This window comes from Arvicanthis niloticus, chromosome 19 (genome assembly GCF_011762505.2).
Source record: "Arvicanthis niloticus isolate mArvNil1 chromosome 19, mArvNil1.pat.X, whole genome shotgun sequence".
In the NCBI taxonomy this organism is placed as follows: Eukaryota; Metazoa; Chordata; class Mammalia; order Rodentia; family Muridae; genus Arvicanthis; species Arvicanthis niloticus.
Window position 1 is genome coordinate 52,813,212 of NC_047676.1, and position 22,997 is coordinate 52,836,208.

At 43.7% G+C, this 22,997-nt stretch overlaps 1 protein-coding gene across 9 annotated transcripts in view; it reads right to left on the reverse strand.

Annotated features, from left to right (window-relative positions):
* The window catches only part of Ccdc125 (coiled-coil domain containing 125), a 29,776-nt gene extending 11,774 nt beyond the window's left edge, over window positions 1-18,002 (reverse strand). The window contains exons 1-8 of one of the 9 annotated variants that reach the window (XM_076916282.1): window positions 17,512-17,996; window positions 16,246-16,419; window positions 9,694-9,811; window positions 9,550-9,619; window positions 7,168-7,484; window positions 5,983-6,041; window positions 3,129-3,215; window positions 1,343-1,420 (exon numbers count right to left, since the gene is read on the reverse strand). In XM_076916282.1, coding sequence (XP_076772397.1) covers window positions 1,343-1,420; window positions 3,129-3,215; window positions 5,983-6,041; window positions 7,168-7,468 — 525 coding nt within the window. In that variant the 5' untranslated portion in view covers window positions 7,469-7,484; window positions 9,550-9,619; window positions 9,694-9,811; window positions 16,246-16,419; window positions 17,512-17,996. Of the gene's footprint in view, window positions 1-1,342; window positions 1,421-3,128; window positions 3,216-5,982; window positions 6,042-7,167; window positions 7,485-9,549; window positions 9,620-9,693; window positions 9,812-16,245; window positions 16,420-17,511 lie in introns of all 9 variants that reach the window. The other 8 variants (XM_076916285.1, XM_076916283.1, XM_076916281.1 and 5 more) reach the window with 8 other exon arrangements.
* Between the last annotated feature and the right edge of the window lie 4,995 nt (window positions 18,003-22,997).

Here is a 22,997-nt window from a genome sequence, read left to right on the forward strand (position 1 = left end):
CAAGAGCAGAAGGCCTCTCAGAAGGGCCTCTGTACACTGAGTGGACGTTAGCACTCAGAGACACTGAACACAGCAAGAAATTTCAAACTGGGCTCAAAATCAGCTATTTGGTGCACACCTTTAATCCCAATGCTCAGGAGGCAGAGGTAGGGGGTTCTCTGAGTTTGAGACCAGCCTGGTCTACAGAGCAAGTTCCAGTACAGCCAGGGCTACACGGAGAAACCCTGTCCCCAAAACAAACCAACAAATAAAAAACAAAGGCCAGGCTGTGATGGCTCACGCCTTTAATCCCAGCACTTGGGAGGCAGAGGCAGGCGGATTTCTGAGTTCGAGGCCAGCCTGGTCTACAAAGTGAGTTCCAGGACAGCCAGGGCTACACAGAGAAACCCTGTCAAAAAACAACAACAACAAAAAAAAAAAACAAACAAAAAACAAAAACAAAACAAAAAACAAAACAAAAAAACAAAAAAACAAAAACAAAAAGGGGGCTGGAGAGATGGCTCAGTGGTTAAGAGCAGTGACTCCTTTTCCAGAGGTCCTAAATTCAATCCCCAGCACCCACATGGTGGTTCACAACTATCTGTAATCCAAGGAGATACAATGTGCTCTTCTGGTGTGCAGTTGTACATGCAGACAAAATATCCACATACACAAAATACATAAATAAAAAAATCTTTAAAAACAAATCGCTGTACTGAGTCCAGATTTCTTAGTGCCCACCTCTGCCCATACAGAGACCAGAAACTAAATTTACACTTTGCCCAAATGGCTCCATCAAGGGATGATAAAATTGACATAAGAAAGAGACATTAGAGCTAGAGAGATGGCTCAGTGGTTAAGAACACTGGCTGCTCTTCCAGAGGTCCTGAGTTCAATTCCCAGCAGCCACATGGTGGCTCACAACCATCTGTAATGGGATACCCTCTTCTGGCATGGAGGCAGAACACAGTATACATGATAAATAAAAAATAAATTAATTAATTTAAAAAAATAAAAGAAAGAAAGAAGAGAAAAAAGAAAGAGACATTTACAATGATCCTAATTTCATATACAGTGAGATGTTCAGAAACATGCTAACCCTGCCTGAGGCAGAGGAAGAAAAAGAGAAAATGAGAAGTGCCAAGTTGGCAGACCTTTTGCTACCAGAAAAGGGAAATAAAGAAACCATATTTTACCCCAGCAACAATCTGATTTAAAATGTAAGTGTCCAAAGGAAAAACATCAAAGACTCCAGTACTCCTTATGGAGAGCACTGTGGACAACACACCCATTGCGGTGGTGAGCCTAAGGACTGGTTAAATATTATCAGAATGAGCACTTCAATGCTAACAGTTGCAAATACCTTCTCCAAAGATCTCTTGTGTTCTATAGTTTTTTGAAGCATAGTCTGTGTGTGGCTTGTGGCTTTGCCAAGCATTGCCTATGAAAAAATAAAAACAGTATCAGTAAAATTAAGGGGTTTGTTTGTTGTTGTTGTTTGTCTGTTTTGAGACAGAGTTTATGTGTGCCTCAAATTCAAGAGATCCGCCTACCTTCCTCTCAAATGCTGAGACTAAAGGCGTGTGCCACCACCACCCAGCTAAAATTAAGTTTTAATTTTAATTAAACATTCCTATTTGCATATGGTAATATCTATGCACATGTACCCAAATGCACATTTTATTTTTTAAAGATTTATTTTATTTTCAATATGTGTACTTCTGTGTGTCTGTGTGCATGTGTGTGTAGGCATCTGAGGAAGACAGAAGGGGATGTCAGATCTCCTGGAGCAGGAGTCACAGATGCCTGACATGAGTGCTGGGAACCAAACTTGGGCCCTATGCAAAAGCAGTGAGTACTGCTAACTGCTGAGCCATCTCTCCAGCCCACTTAATTTAAGATAACACCTTATTAGCAAGATGAGAAGTCACATAAACGTGTGTGTGTGTGTGAAGACTAATAGTTTAAAATTCAGAAGATCTTTGGCTCTTTCCCTCCTAACGTTGTTGAATGAATGACTCTCCTTAGTGGGCAGACACACATAGCAGCAGCAGTATTCATCATAGTCAGAAAGAGTAATTGAGATATACATCAGCTGGTAGGTGAAGGATAAATAAAACATATATGGCTAAATAATAGACTAGTAGCAATAAAAAGAAGAAAGTACTGCTAGCTGTGGTGGTGGCTCACGCCTTTAATCCCCGGACTCAGGAGGCAAAGGCCGGTAGATCTCTTGAGTTTGAGTTCAGCCTGGTCTACAGAGTGAGTACCAGGGCTACAAAGGAAAACCTTGTCTCGAAACAACTAAAAAAAAAAAAAAAAAAAAAAAAAAAAAAGGGTGAGAGTGTATAGATGGGTACCAAGAGTCAGGGACTGTGGTCAGAAGAACTGCTAACATGTGCTCTAAAATTAGATTCAGACATTAGTAAAAATTAACTGTAAGGGGTTGGAGAAATGGCTCAGAGGTTAAGAGCACTGGCTGTTTTTCCAGAGGTTCTGAGTTCAATTTCCAGCAACCACATGGTGGCTCACAACCATCTGTAATGAGATATGTAATAGCATCTATAATAATCTCCTGGCCTGCAGGCATACATGCAGCCAGAGTGCTATATACATAACAAATAAATCTTTTTAAAAAAATTAACTGTATATTTAAATATCAGGGCTGGGTGGTGGTGGTGGTGCACTCCTTTAATCTCAGCTCAGGATGTAGACACAGGCAGATCTCTTGAGTTCGAGGCCAGCCTGGTCTGCAGAGGGAGTTCCAGGACAGCCAAGGCTACATATAGAAACCTTGTCTTGAAAAACAAAATAAAAATAAGCAAACAAATCAACCAAAAAGATCAGGAAATTATGCTATTAAAATATCTGTATCTCAAAAACCCAGCAATATTAAGCACTGATATTTCTGTTTTACAAGGTAGAAACATCACTGATCACTGGTCGTTGCTGGTTTTGGAGTGTGTTGGTGTGTGTGTATGTGTGTGTGTGTGTGTGTGTGTGTGTGTCTGTTTCCAAAACAGCGTCTCAGGATGTAGCCTGGTCTTGAACTCTCGGTTCTCCTGCCACTGTCACCTGCGTGCAGGGATTACAATGGCACTTATTATTAGAATATGCTAAGTGATGAATTTTCAGAAATAAATTCTTACCATGCTTTGAAGAATTTTCAACGCTTCCTCTTTACCTTCAAGTTGTCTTTGAGATGCTTCGAGTTCCGTTTTTAAAAGCTCTACTTCCTGAGGACAGAGATATGGTAAGCCTCAATGTTTGCAAGGCGTGTAGCCCCTGTAACTGACCAGGTGGCTAGTCCACATTTACCCTTAAGCAAGGCTGTGAGCTCCTGCTGATGCTGGAGTGAACAGAACTCACTACCAAGCTCCGGTTGAAACAAAAGCCTGCCTCTTGCTCCTGCCCTCGTAGGCACATGCCTACCTCAGACTTCTTACATAGTGAAGGATGGCTTTGAACAGCTGTCCACCTGCCCCTACCTCCCAAGTGCTGGGGTAACAGATGTGCTCTGCCACACACATATCAAAAGACAATTCTTTAGACCACATAAAATAAGCACATGGTCATCTATACAACTGTAGTGACTACTATGGTTTAAATTTTGACACCTGCCTCCTGCTATGTTCAGCATGGTTGAGGTCTGCCTCTACCTCCAGAAAGCTGTAGCCATTTTGTTCCCTGCCTGCCAGCTATTTCATATTGTTGTTGTAACATGCCTGCCAGTCATTGACACAGAGAAATGACTTGACTCAGAGCAAGGTCATGCTGATCACATATCCTGTTATGTTCTGTATGAGGTTTGTTAATCTTTTTCTTTCTTTCTTTCTTTCTTTCTTTCTTTCTTTCTTTCTTTCTTTCTTTTTTTTTGTTGTTGTTATTGTTGTTGTTTTGTTTTTTTGAGACAAGGTTTCTCTGTGTAGCTCTGGCTGTCCTGGAACTTACTCTGTAGACCAGGCTGGCCTCCAACTCAGAAATCTGCCTGCCTCTGAGGCTTGTTAATCTTAAACTCCACAGAGCTTTACGTAGGACCCATCAAACTGAAGGTCAATATGAACTGCTGTATCTAAAATGGCATGAGGCAGCCCATCCTGCACCTGCCTATGAACTCAGTGTGGGTTTGTGGGCTTTTCCTTGATAAGATAATGGAGAAAGATGTTTGTGGCCATGGCTCAGCCCCTTAATTCTGAGCTACAGTTCTGATCTCTCAATATCACGTTGTGCATTCAATAAATCCTTCCCTGTCTAACTGAGATGGGTGTTTGTGTGATTTGTGGGGTGACTCTTGGACCCCCAACAAGTATCATGAACTTATCTGAAAAGGGAGGCTTAACAGATAAATTAAAAAAAAACAAACCAAATCAAACCAAAAATACTTCCAGCTTTAGGCAATAGATTAACAGTCTATCTAAGCCAGGACCACTTCTTAAAAGCCTTCCAAGGTGAAGCAGCTGGAGAACATCACTTGCATTGTGGGAATGCAGCACTTACAGAAATACACGCCTAAGTGATGCTTGCCATGTGTTTACCTACTGTGATATTTAGTTTAAGGATATAATCCGGTTGCAATGATGTTGTATTGGATTAAGGTGGGCACCAATCCAAAGGCAAGTGCACCTGTGAAATAAGAGGCCCCTTGGATGCAGTCTGGGAAGGGAGGGTAGGGGGTGAGAGCGGCATGGGGGACAGGACATGGGGACAAGGCCATGCATGAGAGGCTGGGGCAGAGACTAGATGCTACCATCTAGCAACACCATGGGCATTCTAAAACCTTGATTTCAGAGTTCTTCCCTCTGGGGCTTAGAGACAGCAGGTTTCTGTTCATGCCTCCAGCTGTGGTATTTGCCTCTGTAGTCCCAGTTATCTAACCTTAGGAAGCAGGGTTGTTTCCTAGAAAGGTGGCAAGCTACTCAAAGCTGCCATGCCCATAGGGGCGGGGCTCAGGTGGTGCTCCTCGGACCACCCAGGTTACTGACCCTCAAGCTGTCAATCACACCTTGACCCTGCAGTCTCTTCCCCCTCCATATAGAGTTGATGAGAAGCTGTGGTGGGGCCTTGTATCCTCCCCCCTCCCCACCCATATTTCAGGATAAGTCTAGATCCTACTGAGCACCTGTGTCAATGTCTCTTGGCATGTAGGCTAGTCCAGGCTAGGTCATGTGGCGTGGAGCCTCCCCAAGCCCCTGAAAACTTATGACTTGGAAACTCCCTTTATTATCTGGAATTGAAGGGTCTCTCCCTTCAAGACACATCATCAACATGGCCTCTCTTTCCTAATCTCTAATAATTCTCTGGTCTTCTGACTTCAAGGACATTACATTAAGACAGATTTTTTTTTTTTCGAGCTCCACATAGAGGAAAGGCATCTATAAGGAATCAACACCAACTTTCCCAGAAGTTTAGATGGATAGATAGTGTTAGAGAAGCCGGACGGAGAAGTGGTGGATAAGCCTGAAGGGTTGGGCATGCTTACATCAGAGGGCTTTTAAAGAGGGGCCAGCAAGATGGCTCAGCAGGGTAAGGAGCTTGCCTCCAAGTCTCACCACCTAAGTTCAATCCCTGATACTCACAGGATGGAACAAGAGAACTAACTCCAGCAAGTTTTCTCTGATATCCACATGTGTGCTGTGGCAATACATACACAAACCAAGAAGTGAGAGACAGAGAGAGTCAGAGAAAGAGAGAAACACACACACATACACACAGAAAGAGAGAGAGAGAGAGAGAGAGTCAGAGAGAGAGAGAGAGAGAGAGAGAGAGAGAGAGAGAGAAACACACATATGCACACAGAGTGACAGAGAGTCAGAGAGAGAGAAACATACATAGAGTCAGAGAGAGAAACACATACAGAGAGACACAAAGAGAGAGACACACACACAGAGACAGAAAATAAGAAACAGAAGGCCTGCTGTAAAGTAAGAACTCAAGAGATGAAGGGAAGGAGGAGTCTGTCAGAAGAGACAGGGACAGTGTTCACTCAGTACCTCGAGGACATACCTCTAAAGCTTCATGAAGACGTCGCCTTAATTGTTCATCTGACAATTCTGAATTAGAATCTATTGGAGAAAAAAAAATGAATACTTTCTTTAGTTAAATACCAGTTATTTACCTGGGCATGGTACCATGCTCCTTAAATTCTGACACTTGGAGGCACAGGCAGGTGGATATCTGTGAGTATGAGGCCAGGTTGGTCTACATAAGCACATTCCAGGACAGCCAAGGCTATATAGAGAGAACCTGTCTCAAATGTGCCCCGCCCTGGCAAAATACAGGGCATTTATTTATAAAAACTAATTTCTTCCCTAAATTGCAAAATGAAAAAATTATTATAACCTGATAAAAATATGAACCCTTAAATGTCCACAAGTTAAAAGATATGTGGTTTTGAGGGGGGAAAAACAGCTTGCAAAGAATCATGATATGAAACATATGTTAAAGAATCGACTAATTACTATGCAAATGTGTAGAAAGACATGAATGTTCTAAGTCAAATAAGTGGGTTTTAGTAGTTAGCTTAAGTTTAAGTCGTGTGGTAATAGTAACACCTAGGAACTAAACTTTAACTTCTTTCCAAGAACAATGACCAAATGGATGTCTCTGTCACCTTAATTGCATGTTTTATTCATTATTATTCCCAGAACCTAGACCTGCACTTGGCACCTAGTGGACCCAATAACTGTTGACTGGGGTGGGGGTGGGGCGGGCATAAAACTGCAAAACCAAACAGGGAACTGTGGTAAGCAGCTGCCAGACTCACAGGCATATGGTATTAGAGCAGACATAGCTATTGTGCCTTGTGCCTGCTGCAATATTTGTTAATAAAACACCAATTACTTTTGAATTCCACAAATTATTTCAAGGGAATAAGATGTGGGCCACTGAGGTGGCTCAGCAAGTAAAGGTGCCTGCTGCCAAGTCCAACGACTTAAGTTCTAGCCCTGGTACCCACATAGTAGAGAGTAAGAATTGGCTCCTTTGTTCGAGTTGTAGCATGCCTTGGCATGTGCTTGCATCGCCCATTGCACCCCTCACATAAACAAATTTCATCTAAAAAAAATCTTAAGGAGATAAAGATGAAAATCTACTGCTGTTATTGATTTTTCTGTGCTGAGAGCATAAGAGCTCTGATTATATATATCCACAGGGGAGGGGAGGGGAGGGCAGAAAGCCCAGTGGTCTTACCAGTGCTGCTCTGTCGTCTGTAGCCAGATGCTCTGCATCTGTGAGCGCATGTATCCTGAAAGCCCTTATTCCTGGAATACTGGAAAACAGTTTCACTTCTTTCTTCCCCCTTTTTTGGAAACGGAGGTGGGCTGGGGCTCTTTCCATCTGACCTTTTCTTAAATGTAATCGAACACGGAACTTCATAAATACCACCGGGTTTTCTTCCGAGGCCATACCCTAGGTCACCTTCGGTCATGTCATCATCTTCTGTTTCCCAGATGTCCTCTGCCACACTCGATGACCTCGACACTTTGCTCATTAGCCAAATGCTGTTTCTGTCATAAGGGAAAACAGTTAGGGAAAGCAGTGGTTTAAAATCAGTCAGCAAGCCGGGCGGTGGTGGCGCATGTCTTTAATCCCAGCACTTGGGAGGCAGAGGAGAGGCAGAGAGGCAGAGAGGCAGAGAGGCAGAGAGGCAGAGAGGCAGAGAGGCAGAGAGGCAGAGAGGCAGAGAGGCAGAGAGGCAGAGAGGCAGAGAGGCAGAGAGGCAGAGAGGCAGAGAGGCAGAGAGGCAGAGAGGCAGAGAGGCAGAGAGGCAGAGAGGCAGAGAGGCAGAGAGGCAGAGAGGCAGAGAGGCAGAGAGGCAGAGAGGCAGAGAGGCAGAGAGGCAGAGAGGCAGAGAGGCAGAGAGGCAGAGAGGCAGAGAGGCAGAGAGGCAGAGAGGCAGAGAGGCAGAGAGGCAGAGAGGCAGAGAGGCAGAGAGGCAGAGAGGCAGAGAGGCAGAGAGGCAGAGAGGCAGAGAGGCAGAGAGGCAGAGAGGCAGAGAGGCAGAGAGGCAGAGAGGCAGAGGCAGGCAGATTTCTGAGTTCGTAGGCCAGCCTGGTCTACAGAGTGAGTTCCAGGACAGCCAGGGCTACACAGAGAAACCCTGTCTTGAAAAACCAAAACCAAACCAAAACAACAACAACAAAAAAAACAACAACAACAAAAAAAAGAAGTTGGAGGAAGAGAAGGAGGAGGAAGAGAAGGAAGAGGAGAAGGAAAAGAAAGAAGAAGAGGAAGGAGGAGGAGGAAGAAGAGGGCTGAAAAGATGGCTCAGTAGTTAAGAGCATTAACTGCTCTTCCAGAGGTCCTGAGTTCAATTCCAAGCAACCACATGGTGGCTCACAACCATCTGTAATGGGATCGATGCCCTCTTCTGGCGTGTCTGAAGACAGCTACAGTGTACTCATATACATAAATAAATTAAAAAAAAAAAAAAAAAAAAAAGCAGTCCACAGATGCAGCAATGCCTCTTCTGGGTTTGCCCCCCAAAAGACATGAAAACAGTTATGTCAAAGCGATGCCCACACTCACTGTCATGAGCGACTGCCATGCTCACTGTCACTAACTTATAAATTCCAAGTTATGGATAAAGAAAATGTGGTGTGTGCACACACAGAAAGGATATTATTCATCGTTGAAAAAAGAAAAATAGGGGCTGAAGAGATGGCTCAGCAGTTAGGAGCACTTGCTGCTTGCAGAGGACCTGAGTTCAATTCCCAGCACCTACATCAGGTAGCTCACTCATAACTGCCTTTAACTCCAGCTGCAGGGATCCTATATCCTCTTGTGGCCTCCAAGAGCATCTGCACACAGGTGATACACAGACAAACAAGTACACACATACATGTAAATACATGTTCAAATTAAAACAGAAACCTAATACACAAATGCCCCTTTCAATATCCTAACTAGAAGTACTTAACATCTCAGGTCTTTTCCATGGAAAGGGTTCCAGCTCTTACTTGGAAGACTGAGGTGAACCATAGTGAGGCTAGGAAGGCTGGAATTTGAATACAGAACCCTAGTGATCAGGGAAGAGTACACCAATCAGTCAACTGAGGTGACAGACACTTCAAATGCAAGCTTATGAAGGGAACAGTTCTGTTTCTACAAGTCTGAGAGTGGTCCAAGATTCGAACAAGTGTGAACGAGACCTCCCCTGACTACACTGTTACAGGAAGACTCTGCCTCCTGCCTTTGCCCATTACTGCAGGGTTAAGGGCACCTTTGACTCTGTGTGACTGGCACATAGTAAATCGTCGAAGAAGGCATCCCTCTCAGTTTTCTCCTTTTCTTTCCTTCTTAAATTACACTGTCCAATGGCCAAGGGCCCAGCTTTCCATCCATGTCTCCCATCACCAGGCTAGGTCAGTCACCTGCACATTCTCCTCTGCCACAGCCCAAACCTGCTCCAAACACCCTCACACAGAATGGAAGGCCAACAGGTATTCCTGTCTGGCCCACCACAGTACTCTAGAACTTAACTCAGTTCCTAAAACATAGCTGTTGCTCAATAAAGATTCATTTACTAAACAAATAAAAAGAAGAAGAAAATGTACAAATATAAACACTTGCCTCTAGGATGAGGACACACAACGGTCACAGCAGCAAGGCTCCATAGTAGGCACCACAGGACTTGCCCTCTCTCCCGGGAGAAAACATCTTAGAGAATGCACCATCCCTGAACCCTCCCGTCCCCAGCCCATGGGGGCCACTTACTTGGTCACAGGGAGCAAGTGCTGCTTGGACAGGAAGCTCAGCCTCCTCCCTTCAGAATGGAGAGCAGCGATCTCACGCTTTCGACACTGGGCATTTCAAAACAGTGCCTTTGCTGCAACTGTGTAGAAATGTTTTACTTTTTTTTTTTTTTTTTTTTTTTTTTTAAACTGTGAGTTAAAAAAATCTAATGTTAAGCTTCAATTCAATGAGAATAAAATATAAACAACAACAACAACAATAGAATCACAGTATCAATTCGTAGGCAGATGAGACTGAAAATATAAATATCCTGCTGCCTAAGAAGATGCTGACTGCCAGGCGGTGGTGGTGCACACCTTTAATCCCAGCACTTGGGAGGCAGAGGCAGGCGGATTTCTGAGTTCAAGGCCAGCCTGGTCTACAGAGTGAGTTCCAGGACAGCCAGGGCTACACAGAGAAACCCTGTCTCGAAAAACCAAAAAAAAAAAAAAAAAAAAAAAAAAAAAAGAGAGAGATGCTGACTGGGATTTTCAAAGAAACTGAACCAGTCTTGGGCTTTTTGCTGAGATAAGTCTCATATTTTTCACTTTTAAAACCATATGCTGGCAGTGGTGGGACACACCTTTAACCCCAGCACTCGGGAGGCAGAGGCAGTTGGATTTCTGAGTTCTCAAGGACAGCCTGGTTTACAGAGCAAGTTCCAGGACAGCCAGGGCTGCACAAAGAAACAGTATCTCAAAAAGTAAAGAAAGAAACAAACAAAACATTCAGATACCATATAAATCTCATGTATGAAATTTTTCTGCTGTTTTTAGCTTCCAAGTACCCTATATTTCAACATTACTCATTAGGTGACTCAAAATGAAACCATGCCAAATTTCATCAGCGATCCCTGGTGGATGTAAGTGCTGCCAAGGCCACGAGGCGACTCAGACTCATGCACTGTGAGTGGGAGTATAAAACCGTATAATTCTATGGAAAATGGCTCAACGACTTCTTTTTCTGGGATTTCAAGACAATGTTTTTCAGTGTAGCCTTGGCTGTCCTGGAACTTGCTCTGTAGACCAGGCTGGCCTCGAACTCAGAGATCCAACTGCCTCTGCCTACTGAGTACTAGCATCAAAGGTGTGCGCCACCACCGCCCAGCTTCAATGACCTCGTATAAGTATGAGGACTAGTAACTGCATTCTTCAGTATCTACCTAAGAGACAATGAACCTATGTGTTGGAACAAAATGGGAGCATGAATGTTCAGATCAGTGAAAGCCTAGAAGACAGGGCTGCAGTGATAACTCAGCAGTTACGATTGCTACGCAATCATGAGGTCTGAGGCTCGAAGCCCAGCACTCACTTAACAAGCCAGGTTTCCTTCAAACACCCGTAACTCCAGTTCTGAGGATCTGATACCCAGTTCTAGACTCCACAGTTGCACAAGCCTGTGTGCCTGCATACATATGCTCTTCCACACAGGCATATTCACACACACAGGGATACATAAAGAGAGCAACTCTTCAAAAAACTAGAAACAATCCAAGTGTCCACCTCCAGGACTGACTGAATATTCAGCAATGAATTTAATCCAATATCCAGGTACAGTGGGGAACACTTGTACTCCCAGCACGCAGGCGTAGAGGCAGGGGAATCATAAATTTGAAGATCTCTTGGACTACACTGCAAGGCTTCTTCTAAACAGCAATGAGGAGTAAGAAGCACAGCAGCGTCTGAGGTGCACAGCCTGTGGTCAGTCCCAGTGCCGGGGAAGCCAACGAGAAGAGATCACAAATGTGATACAAGCGTGGGCTACATAGTGAGATCCAGCATAGCTTGGGTTAAATGCATAATCCCATCTCCCAAAATCAACTAAACAACCAAAACCCCAAATACAACACAACAGGAACTTTATAGGGTGAAAGTCAGATGTTACGCTAACGAGTGTCCAGTGACAGTGAGCGGGGGCTGGGGTGGCTCAGTGGTGAGCTCTTGCCTAGCATGCACATGGCCCCGGGGTCAGCAATCAGTATACAAGCAAAAAATGTGTTGGTCACATGATCAGTGACCATAGTAACTGGTTCACTCTGAATCTTCCAGTATGAGCTGTTTATGTAGGTCAGTGACAGCCCAGAGATTAATAGTTGCCTGGAATGGGAAGGTCTATTTCAAAGATGACTAGGAAATTTGGGGTGGATATGGAACAGTACTTCTCTTTTTCTGAGACAGAATCTCTCTAATACACAACTCTGGCTGTCCTGGAACACCTCACTATGTAGACCACACTGGCCTTGAACTCACAGAGATCCACCTGCTTCAGCCTCCCAAGTGCTGGGATTAAAGGTGTACACTACCATACCCAGCCTGAATTGTCCTATATTTTAACCAGAGTGGTAATTTGTCAAACTCCAACAAATTGTATACTGGGTTTTTGTACTTCTTATTTTATCGTATTTTTTATTTGATGTTTTGCCTACAATATATGTCTGTGTGAGAGTGTTGGATCCCTGGGATGGGACAGTTGTGAGCTGCCATGTGGGAGCTGGGAATTAACTACTGAACCATCATCTCTCTAGCCCCCAAATTGTATACTTAAAGTGACATGCTTTATTACATAATTGTAAACTTTATTTAAGTTATATCCTACACCTTAAAACATAAAATATATGCTGGGCAGTGGTGGCGCATGCCTTTAATCCCAGCACTTGGGAGGCAGAGGCAGGCGGATTCCTGAGTTCGAGGCCAGCCTGGTCTACAGAGTGAGTTCCAGGATAGCCAAGGCTACACAGAGAAACCCTGTCTCGAAAAACCAAAAAACAACAACAACAACAAAACCCAAAAAAGCAAGCAAACAAACAAAAAACCAAAAAAACAAAAAAAGCCAAAAAAAACCAAACCAAACCAAAAAACATAAAATATACAAGAAAAATAGGACTGTGATATAGAGATATGTGCCAATTAGTTAGGCTGCCCTAGAAAAAAAATCCTGGGCCTATTATACAGCCCAGTATGGTCTTAAAATCTAGATACTCCTGCCTCAGCCTCTCAAATGCTAGGATTACTAACATACGTCACCAAGTCTGAGAGCGATTTTTAAAAACATGATGTCATCAGAGCAGCATTCACTCCTGAGTCTCTGGTAAATCTTTACTCAGATTCCGTTTAGTCCTTACAAACAGCTTGCTTCAAGACAACACTATTGTCATTAACAGCTGACAAGAGGTGGGGATGGGCCTTGGGAGCCTCATGCCTGGGGACAGATTGCCAAACTTCCACTGTTGTAGATCACAGTATACAGAGTTCCCAGACCTTACAGAACTGAAAAGAAAAGTTTAAAGCAGCTATGTAGAGAAACATGGGAAGCAGGGACTACATCCTATTTCAATTTGTATTATGTGACACCCCGTTTTAAAAGGCATGGCATTTCCTGTAATAGCATTTCTAGGGTGGGGAATGTGGCTCAGTTGGCAGACTGTTTGCAAAGCATGCAGAAGGCCCTGTGTTGGAATCCCAGAACTCCGTGAACCTGGCGTGGCAGTACATGCCATTCAAGAAGTAGAGGCAGGAGGAGTAGAAGTTCAAGGTCATCTTCTGCCACACACAATCTGGAGATACATGATATAGCCTGAAATACATGAAACCTTGTTTGTTTTTAGTCTATTCTAACTTACTTGTCATGGTAGATAGGGAATTATTTATGGAACCAAGAAATAATGCCCTGGGAGACTACAGTTACCTCTACTATAGCATTCTGCTTGATAAATGCAATCTTAGGCCTTCACTAAGAATGAAGTCCACTGACAGAATATTTGCCTAGAATATATGAAGCCCTGGGTTCAACCTCCAGAGACCAAAAACAGGAAGAAAAAAAGTCAAGTCTAGATGTTCAGCAACAAAGAAGACAGAACTGGTCAATGAAAAAGGGAAAGAAGGTTTCTGAGAGGAAGGTGTGGCTAATCATAGAGTTAGTCAAGATTGTTTTGTTTTCTGAGAAGAGGATCATGTTATACAGTCAAGGCTGACTTCAGTCACTGTAGTACAGACTGGCCTCAAACCTGCATGCAGTCTTCCTTCCTGACTCTACCTCCTAGGTGCTGCATTCGAAATCAGTTTAAGAATTTGTTGCGGTTTTTGCTTCTGAACCCAGGATGCTCTGAAGCACTACGTGGCCCAGGTGGTCTCCTCCTCCTCCCCTCTTCCTCCTCCTCTTCTTCCTCCTCCTCCCCCTTCCTCCTCCTCCCCTTCCTCTTCTTCCTCCTCCCCTTCCTCCTCTTCCTCTTCCTTCTTCTTCTTCCTCCTCCTCCTCCTCCTCTTCCTCTTCTTTTCCTCCTCCTCCTCTTTTTTCCTCCTCCTCCTCCTCTTCCTTCTCCTCCTCCTCCTCCTCCTCCTCCTCCTCCTCCTCCTCTTCTTCTTCTTCTTCTTCTTCTTCTCTCTCTCTCTCTCTCTCTCTCTCTCTCTCTCTCTCTCTCTCTCATGCTGGGATAACAATCATGTGTTGCCATATCCCACAAGATTCTTTTCTTTTTTTAACAGAGTCTATCCTATGTAGCTCTGCCTGGCCTGGGTACTGTGTAGCTCAGATGGCCTTAAACTTTTGGCAAAACTCCTAGCTCTGCCTTTTGAGTTGGGGATTATAGGCAAGTACCACCAAGCCCAGCTCAGGAACATCTGTTAATGTGCCACATATATTCATATATTCAACACCATATATTCGGTGCTGAATATAAAGAATGACTTTTCCTACACTCTGGTACTCTGTTGGTTTTGTTTTTGAAATTTAACCTAAAGCCTTGTACATGAAGAGTAAGTACAATTTCCCTCTTCAATTTTTTTGAAGACAGGATATCTCTATGTAGCCTTGGCTGTCCTGAAGCTCACTATATAGACAAGGCTGGCCTTGAACTCTGAGATCTACTTGCTTCTGTCTCCTGATGCTAGGATTAAAAGCATGCACCATCACTGGCCAGGTCTAATTTTTTAAAAATCTAACTTTGATGGGCATTAGCTGTGTAATATTCATATGTGATGGTAAGAATCAAACTTTACTTTTAGGACACATTACTTCTTAGAATCACAAACCTCCCGGTGAGTTTAATAGGTCTGATATTAATCAGGGAAACAGCAGGTTGTAGAACAGAGAAAGTGCTGTCTCAGGAGTCTGAGCTCAGACTTCATAACGTCTGATCTCTATCCTGATATGAGTCATTGGCTCAAAATGCTGACAGTGTCGTTTGCGAGCCATGGGTAAGGTGCCAGATGTAAACGTGTCTTTCATTCGGCAGATGTAACTGTCATCTTGGAGGCTCACTGCTGATTAAGATCACCTTTTCTAGTTCTTTCTGAACTCTGTCCGACTGATCCAGCCAGCTGTTCTGGCTCAAACTCCTCTCCAAACCGACTGATTCAACCTGGCTTCTCTCAGCTTCTCACTGAATTGCTCCACTTAGCCTCAAACTAACTCTGGCAATTTGTTCTAATCTGGCTTCTTCTCATTCTCAGCTACAGCAATCAAATAAATGATTTGAATTTGAGTATTAAGCAGACTTGGTGGTATATATGAACAGGCACTTGAGAGGCAGAGGAAGAAGAGTGGCAGTTGAGACCAACCTGGGCAATAGAGTAAGACTGCATCCCCCAAGGAAAAGAAGAATTTGTGTACCAATTTATCTACTTATTGAGTGAGATTATAACATATAAATTTAAAAAAATCGTTTAGAATATTAAACTTCTGCTTCTGTATTAGCATTTTCTAAAGCATATTCCACGGAATATTTCTCCACCCTATTAATATTTCTAGAAATGAAAGGGTTCTTTTGATTTTGTTGAGAGATGTTTTTCCTATTCCAAGGATACATGACTTGCCCAAATAACACAGGTAGCCAGTCAGTATAGCCAGGACTAGACATCATACCAGCCCTTGTCTGGTCCTCTGGACACTTGCTTGGGGAAGGACAAGCATAAATAGACTGCCAGCAATCTTCCTATTTTTCACTAAAATAACTGAAAAATAGTGACCTGCTAATGTAGAGTGAAAAATTATAAAGGCCATTTTATGAAATATGTGTAAATTTTTCGCTTTAGACCTTGGGCAGAAAAGCACCTGCCAGCAGGTTTGGGCCCATCTAATTAGTTACAGAGGAGGGGGAGTTACAAGACAAAGGCCTGTTAAGAACATCCCAGAAACTGACTGGCCAAGGGAGGAACTACACCCTGCCCCCATGGTACAGCCTACTAGTGTTCAAAAAAAGTAAAACAACCAATCCTGTGCACCCGCGCGAAAGTTCGCTTTTTCCCCACCCCGCCCATATATAAGCGCTAGACCCCTGAGCCACGAGGTCAGTCCCTCTATCCCCTATGTGAGATATGGGGATATGGGCTGGCCCAGAGCTCTGATTTAATAAACCACCTCATGTGTTTTACAGCAAGACAGTCTCTCGTGTGTCCTTTGGGTGCGTGTTATCCTGTGACTTAAGTGGACCTCCTTTCTGGGGAGTCCCGGACCTTTCACTAACTGCTAACTCCAAGATTTAGCTCCACCCCAAAGCCTCTGTATGTCTGTAGGAGTTATGACACTTGAACTTCCCACCTCTGGTCCCTGGGATACCAGGGCTTCTCAACTAAGCGACAAAGCAGCTCTTGCTCTTTTGTCAGGAGGGCCACCTCTCTGCCTTCCAAGGCTCTCTCTCTTCTGGCTCCTACTGGATAGGCTGCCTTCCACTTTGACCACTGTTAAACACACATTTCCAGCTGGACATTCTGCCTGTAATGCAAACACAACCGAAACCAAGTTCATTATTCCCCCCACCCCCAAACTCTTCTGGAGTTCTCTATTTTCTCGAATTCATCGTCTATGTTCCATAGCCAACAAGTGAAACACTTTGGAATCAATTTCCCCTCTTTTCTCTTTGATCCTCACATGCCTTCTTCAATCCCTAAGTCTTTAAGTCTCACAAATATCTCCCCAAATCATATCCTGTGCACTTTAATTTTCTAGTAGAATTTCTGATAGCTACTGGCTTAGACCAATAAAGCCACCCTACACATCGTGCTGAGTCAGTACTTTTTAAAACAGATCTAAGGATGTCCTTCTCTTGCCCTCAGACATTTCATGGCCCACATTGGTTCAAGGATATGTCTCATTTGCTCACATCTAACAGATTCTCCAAGATCTTTGTTGAAGAGAATCGAGAGAGGACAAATTCCAACAGGAAAAACTTGGGCAGCAGGATCTATCCCCACTAGCCTGACAACTTTGCTTTAGCAAACAAGTTGATCAAACAACAGCTACCTACTTCCTGTCCTGTCGGGCTGGGGAGGGGGAGGGGGGAAAAGAGAGAAGGGAACATAAACCCTCCTTAGTGAACCATGACCCGCTTCTCTTTGCTGTGGGCTGTATATATATTAACTTTTAGCTTTAGAATAATTTTAGATTTAGAGTAAGTTGCAAAGATTTAGACCTATACGCCTGTCACTTAAATTCCTTTAAAGTTAGCATCAGAGTACATTTAAAACTGAGACAAAAACACCGGCACAGGTTAAACTAAACCACACACTTCTGTGGACTTCCTATTTTTCTCGAGGGCTTTTCTTCATCCTCTTTTGTTTCAGGATACTGAAACCAGGATATTGCATAGCACTTGATGCGTTACAGCTTTATGGCTCAAAACTAATAGGTAAATAATAGCAAGAAGAGACAGAAACAGAGTTTTTGCAATCAGTATTCTCAGGTGTCAGACGAGGCCATTAATGGCTGGCTCTCTGTCGGGGGAAGAAGCCCGTTTGCTAATCTGACCACCACTTGCAGTTTCCACTCCTGAGCAGCCCGGCTCCTGACCCCCCCCACCACACACACCGAGGGTTCCCGGTGTCCTGGCCTGACGCTGGCGCTCTGCGCATCCGTCCCAAAGATCGAACCTTCCGCCGCGTAACCCGCGCGCCCCTTCAGTGGTTCACCCCACTCCGCCACGCGTCCTCGGGCCACGTGACTGCACGACCACCGCCGGGGACCCGAAAGGACCGCCAGGTCCGGGTGGGCCAGCGGCGCGCCAGCTCTCCTGAGCTCAGTATCGGTGCCTCCGTGCAACCGGATGTTAGCTGCCCTCCTCCAACTTCAGCTCCAAAGCCGGATGGACAACCGACGTACAAATAAAAGCCTGAGGTTTAGAACAGACTAGGGCAAGGTGAGCGTCAATACACGGAAAATTAAAGAGTCCCAATCTCGGGACTTCAGGAACCCCCTAGAAGAAGAATGCGCCCGCCCCAGGAGAGGTTCACCGGAGAGGTTTATCTTGGAACACAGGCTCTCGGCATTAGAAAGCCCAGTTAGAAACCCTGAAGGCAGCCTGGGCCAGAGGGAGCGCTGAAGCACAGGCAGGGCAGGAGGGGAAGCCTGGAGAGGGCCGGTGGCTAGACCGACTGTTCATTTCCTATCACAGGGGCTACCTCGCACTAACCCATCCGCCCTGGATCAACTTCTTTACCTTGCTGAAATGATTGTGTACTAATTCTCTGTGCCAACACCTTGTAATAACTGAAGGCATTGTTACTGTCAAACACTTCCTCAGGCTTAAAGATGACTCTGGTAGAAACAGACATCAGATCCTTCTCTTGTAATGATCTTAGTAATTCTTCTCCAGAGCCAGTCTGTATTGTCCTTAGTTACTTAGACAAGAGGAAATCCGACTTAGAATGGAATTCATCTTGGGAGATGTACGGCCTCTATCATGAGTTGCGTGGAGTCTTTCTCATAAACCCTTCGTAATCACCTAGCTTCTGTACTTGATTCTATACCTGTATTGAAACGAGTGAACTACTAGGGGTGGCTGTGTGAATTCAGAGCTCATTAAAAAACAAACAAAAAAACCAAACATGTTTCGGAAGGCCTGGCATAGTAATATATGTTATCACTCATGTGTTTGTGATAGTAAAAATCTGCAAACGTATGTCCACCAGAGAATTGATGAACGCAAACTAAGAATTCAGGAGTCCTGGAACACAGGAGAGGGGGAGGAAAGAACACACCTGGTGTGAACCGCTAGCCTCCATTAACACATGCACACATGCACTTGCATGCGTCTATTCTACAAATACCCAGCACGCACTACTCTTAACAATTGTGGGCTGTACACTTTATCTTTTTGGGGGGTGCTGGTGATTCTTATTACGGTTTGGATGAGAATGGCCCCTATAAGCTTTGAATGCTTAGTCCCTGACTGGTGAAACTACTAGATTTGGGAACAATTAGGAGGTGTGACATTATTGGAGGAGGTCCAGTATCTTTCTTCCTTCTGCTTGTGGATCAGATGTAAGCTCTTAGCTACTGATTCAGAGCTGCCTCCCTACCATGATGGTCATGGGCTCATCCTCTGAAACTGTAAGCAAGCCCCCAATCAGATGCTTTCTTTTATAAGTTGCCTTGGTTATGGTGTGTCTTCATAGCAGTAGAACAGTGCGTGACTAAGCCAGACGTTGTACATCTAAACATTTGCTATAACTGAGTCACATCCCCAGACTGTACATTTAAGTCACCAAATTTTAAATCAGCTTTTCCTTTCTTCTGTGACAGGGTTTCTCTATCCTGGCTGGCCTGGGACTTGCTTTGTAATTAGGCTGGCCTCAAGTTCAGAGATTCATCTGCCTCTGCCTCCCTAGTGCTAGGATTAAAGGCATATGCCACCAACGCTGGGCTATTAAATCTGAATTTTAAGATGGTAAAAATTTACCTAAAACATAATTGAGAGGTCTATATTTTCTGAGATAATACAATCCTCACATAAATTAAACCACAGAGTATGTGTATGCATATGGAGGCCAGAGGACGTTGGGGATTGATCATTCCTTAGGCCCCTTTCATCTTATTTTTAAGGCAGTTATTTTTAAAATAATAAGACATTTTAAAATAAGACACAAAATATTTTAAAACTTTTAAGACTTTAGCCTGGAACTCATGAACTAGGCTAAGTTAGCCCCAGAGTCCTAGAGAGCCAGCCATCTCCACCTCTCAAGCACTCAGGTTACAAGCAAGTGCCTGCCACCAAACCCATCTTTTTAAAAAGGTTGGTTCTGGGAATCAAACTCTTGTCCTTGCAAACACTTTACTGATAGCCATTTTCTCAGTTCTATTACTTTTTTTTTTTTTTTTTTTTTTTTTTTAAAGTGTGCCGGGCAGTGGTGTCGCACACCTTTAATCCCAGCACTTGGGAGGCAGAGGCAGGTGGATTTCTGAGTTCAAGGCCAGCCTGGTGTACAGAGTGAGTTCCAGGACAGCCAGAGCTACACAGAGAAACCCTGTCTCGAAAAACAAAACAAACAAACAAAAAAAGTGTATATACATACATTTTATAGGCATCAAATCTCTGCAAGAATATACAGGAAACCAGAAACATTATTTCCTAGAGGGAAGTGACCTGGGAGAGAGTTGGGCTAGAAGGCTAGTATAACATTTATATATAACATTATAAATTCTGCATACAGAACAAGTATCATTTGCTGTGTCCAGTGTAGCTCCAGGGACAGATCTGACTAAGAGTGGCAAGGGAATGAAGACAGACAGAAAAGCGGGGTATTAGGTGGACTGGGTCTGTGATGGAGAAACCTTAGCACCCTGTAGCTTACCTTGTTGGGAGGCAAGCTACTGCACACAGCTGAACAGAGGTGGAGTTACCACAGACAAGAAAGGAGGCAGTGTTTATGATATACAACTGGATCCAGGAGACAGATTTAGCTAATCTCAGAACAGTCTCTATGCTGCAAATACCCAGGGGAGAACATTACGGGGACATTTCTACATGGTCAGCATCCACATTAACCACAGAAAGGCTTGACATCCCTCTGAGCCTCCGCCGTGGGATGAAGGCTCTTCTATGGGTCTGAGGCTATGGGGTCCATGACATGGCTGTGCCCATGTCTGGTCCACATCCACTCAGACTCTATTCACTGGGATCTTCCTTGGCTCCCCACAACTATTAGTCCAAAAGGAAAAAAACCCTAGTGTTATGTTCTGTATGTGGTGTCAGCTGTCTTTCTTGACTAGTCTTACTCAAGCAGTCCTTTGCTAAATCCAAAGCTAGCCAGTTCCAACTGGTCTAGGCATGCAGCATTTATTTGATACTTATTGACTTGTGTCTTTTCTTCTATGGACTTTCCAGAACAGCTAGCTTGCCTGTCCAGCCTTTCTGACTGTAACAGTTATGGTGTCAGCTTTGCTATGAACTTTCTCAGTACACAGTGACTTCAAGGCAAATGATGCCAGCTAGCTCTCCTTTGACTAAGCCAATTTTCCTGTTTCCCTTTGGGCCCCCAGATGGGAATTCTTCGCCCCAATTCAGCTGGAAGCAGACAAAAGGAGATCATCGCCCCAGTTCCTTATGTTGGGGTGGATGGTTCTGGTTACTTTGTAAATTATACATGTGTTGTAATTTAAGGAATACTTTACAAATGTAGCTTCCGACAGGAAGGGAATTAGAGAGCTAAATCTCAGGAATTAAGTGGGATTAATATTTTACTCTTATATAGGCATTGTGCCTGTGTAACTCATTTAGAAATACAAAGCTTAGACCCAGTTTTAAAAAAAAGGTATATCTTACATTGGTAAGAAATCTTTATGATAGTTACAAGGTTGAAATTATAATCTCTTACATTGATATGGAATTTATTTCATACAAATTTAGGGTTTTCACTGGCATAAGTTTCTTATTAATACAAAAGTGGGATTAATACATTACTCTCATGTAGGCATTGTACCTATATATCTTATTTAGAAATACAAGGTTTAGACCCAGTCCTTTTTAATCAAAAAAAAAAAAAATTAGTGGAAAGGAATTAACAGACAACTGTTCAGATTGCCTTACATAGTTGATTTTCAAAAACGTCAGAAATCCATAGAATTGACATTACAAACATTCTTATATAAACATTTATTTTATTGGAGACCTATCTGATCCTGACAGCTTCCCAGTCTTGGATTCTAAGAAGAAATTGAGCATCTTTGGAGTTACACCAGTTGTGGTATGACAGCCACTAGGCAAGAATGCCTCTTTTCATCTACAGACGAAATAGTGTGCAAAAAAGAAACACACTTGCAGAATAGTTGACTGATTATATCTGCTAAGACAGAGTAATCAGCCCTTAGTAATTCTGCATTACTAGGTCTGTCAGATGATTCCTGGGCCAGAAGGCTGAAGACCAGATGCTCCAACGTTTTGAAATAAGGAATTGTCTAGATGTTCAGTGGTCCATTTCAATTGGTTGAGTTTTAGAAGCCATGCTTTGTGCTTCCCATATCTTTATTTAACTGAGTCATTCTGGATTTCTGACGGGGTTGAGGATTTATAATCTCACAGCCAACCCAGGCTATTTACTTTGAGAGGATGGTTTTCAGATGCTATTCATTCTGAAGACAGGACATAAGCCAGGTTCAGAACTAAGTTTTTTAATTGAGAGAGATGGCAAAGGTTCTATTTAGTTAGCAAAAATGATGGACTGGGTGTTAGGTTTATCTTGTACATTAACAATCACAACATGGTAATATAGTTAGTGTTCACTTAATATGTGAAAAGAAAAAAAATTTTTTTTATTATTGGACAAAAAGGGGGAAATGTGGTGGATAGCCCTAGCCTCTTGTTGTCATGGTAACTCCACTCCTGGGAGGGGCTGCGGAGGAGTGAATCTTGTAAACCTTCTGTCCAATCAAATTTGTTAAATAAAGGCTACAGCCAGTGATTGGGCAGTAGAAGAGGAGTGGGAGGAGCCAGAGGCAGGAAAAGAGAAAGACCAGGGAGGGAGAAGCGGCAGAGTTGGCAGTTGGTCGAAGCAGAGGGCAGTTGGTGGAGAAAGAGAAGACGAAGAAGGCCTTGACCTAGGAAACCACAAGTTGTTAAGAGCTCTCATAGCTGGGGAATAGTGTAGTTTAATGGTAAATCTGCCCAATCTAGGCATGCAGCATTCATTTGATACTTATTGACTTGTGTCTTTTCTTCTATGGACTTCCCATGGGCGAGAGATTTACCGCAACAAACTGGTCTAGTTAGCCAGCTTGTCCCAGGGACTGTTCCTGACCCTTCATGCTTGTGCAGTAAGCATTTTATCCACTGTACCGTCTCTCCAGCCCTTAAATGACTTAAGCTTCATGTTCTCTCTCTCTCTCTCCCTCTGTGTGTGTGTGTGTGTGTGTGTGTGTGTGTGTGTGTGAGGGCACATGCCAGTGTGCATTCGGAAGTCAGACAATGATCACCTGTGGGAGCTGGTTCTCTCCTCCCTTGTGTGGGTCTCAGCCCCAGTCTTAGTCAGTTCTCTTGCTTACTCAGCCATCTCAGCAGCTCCCCACCCCCAATTTTCTCA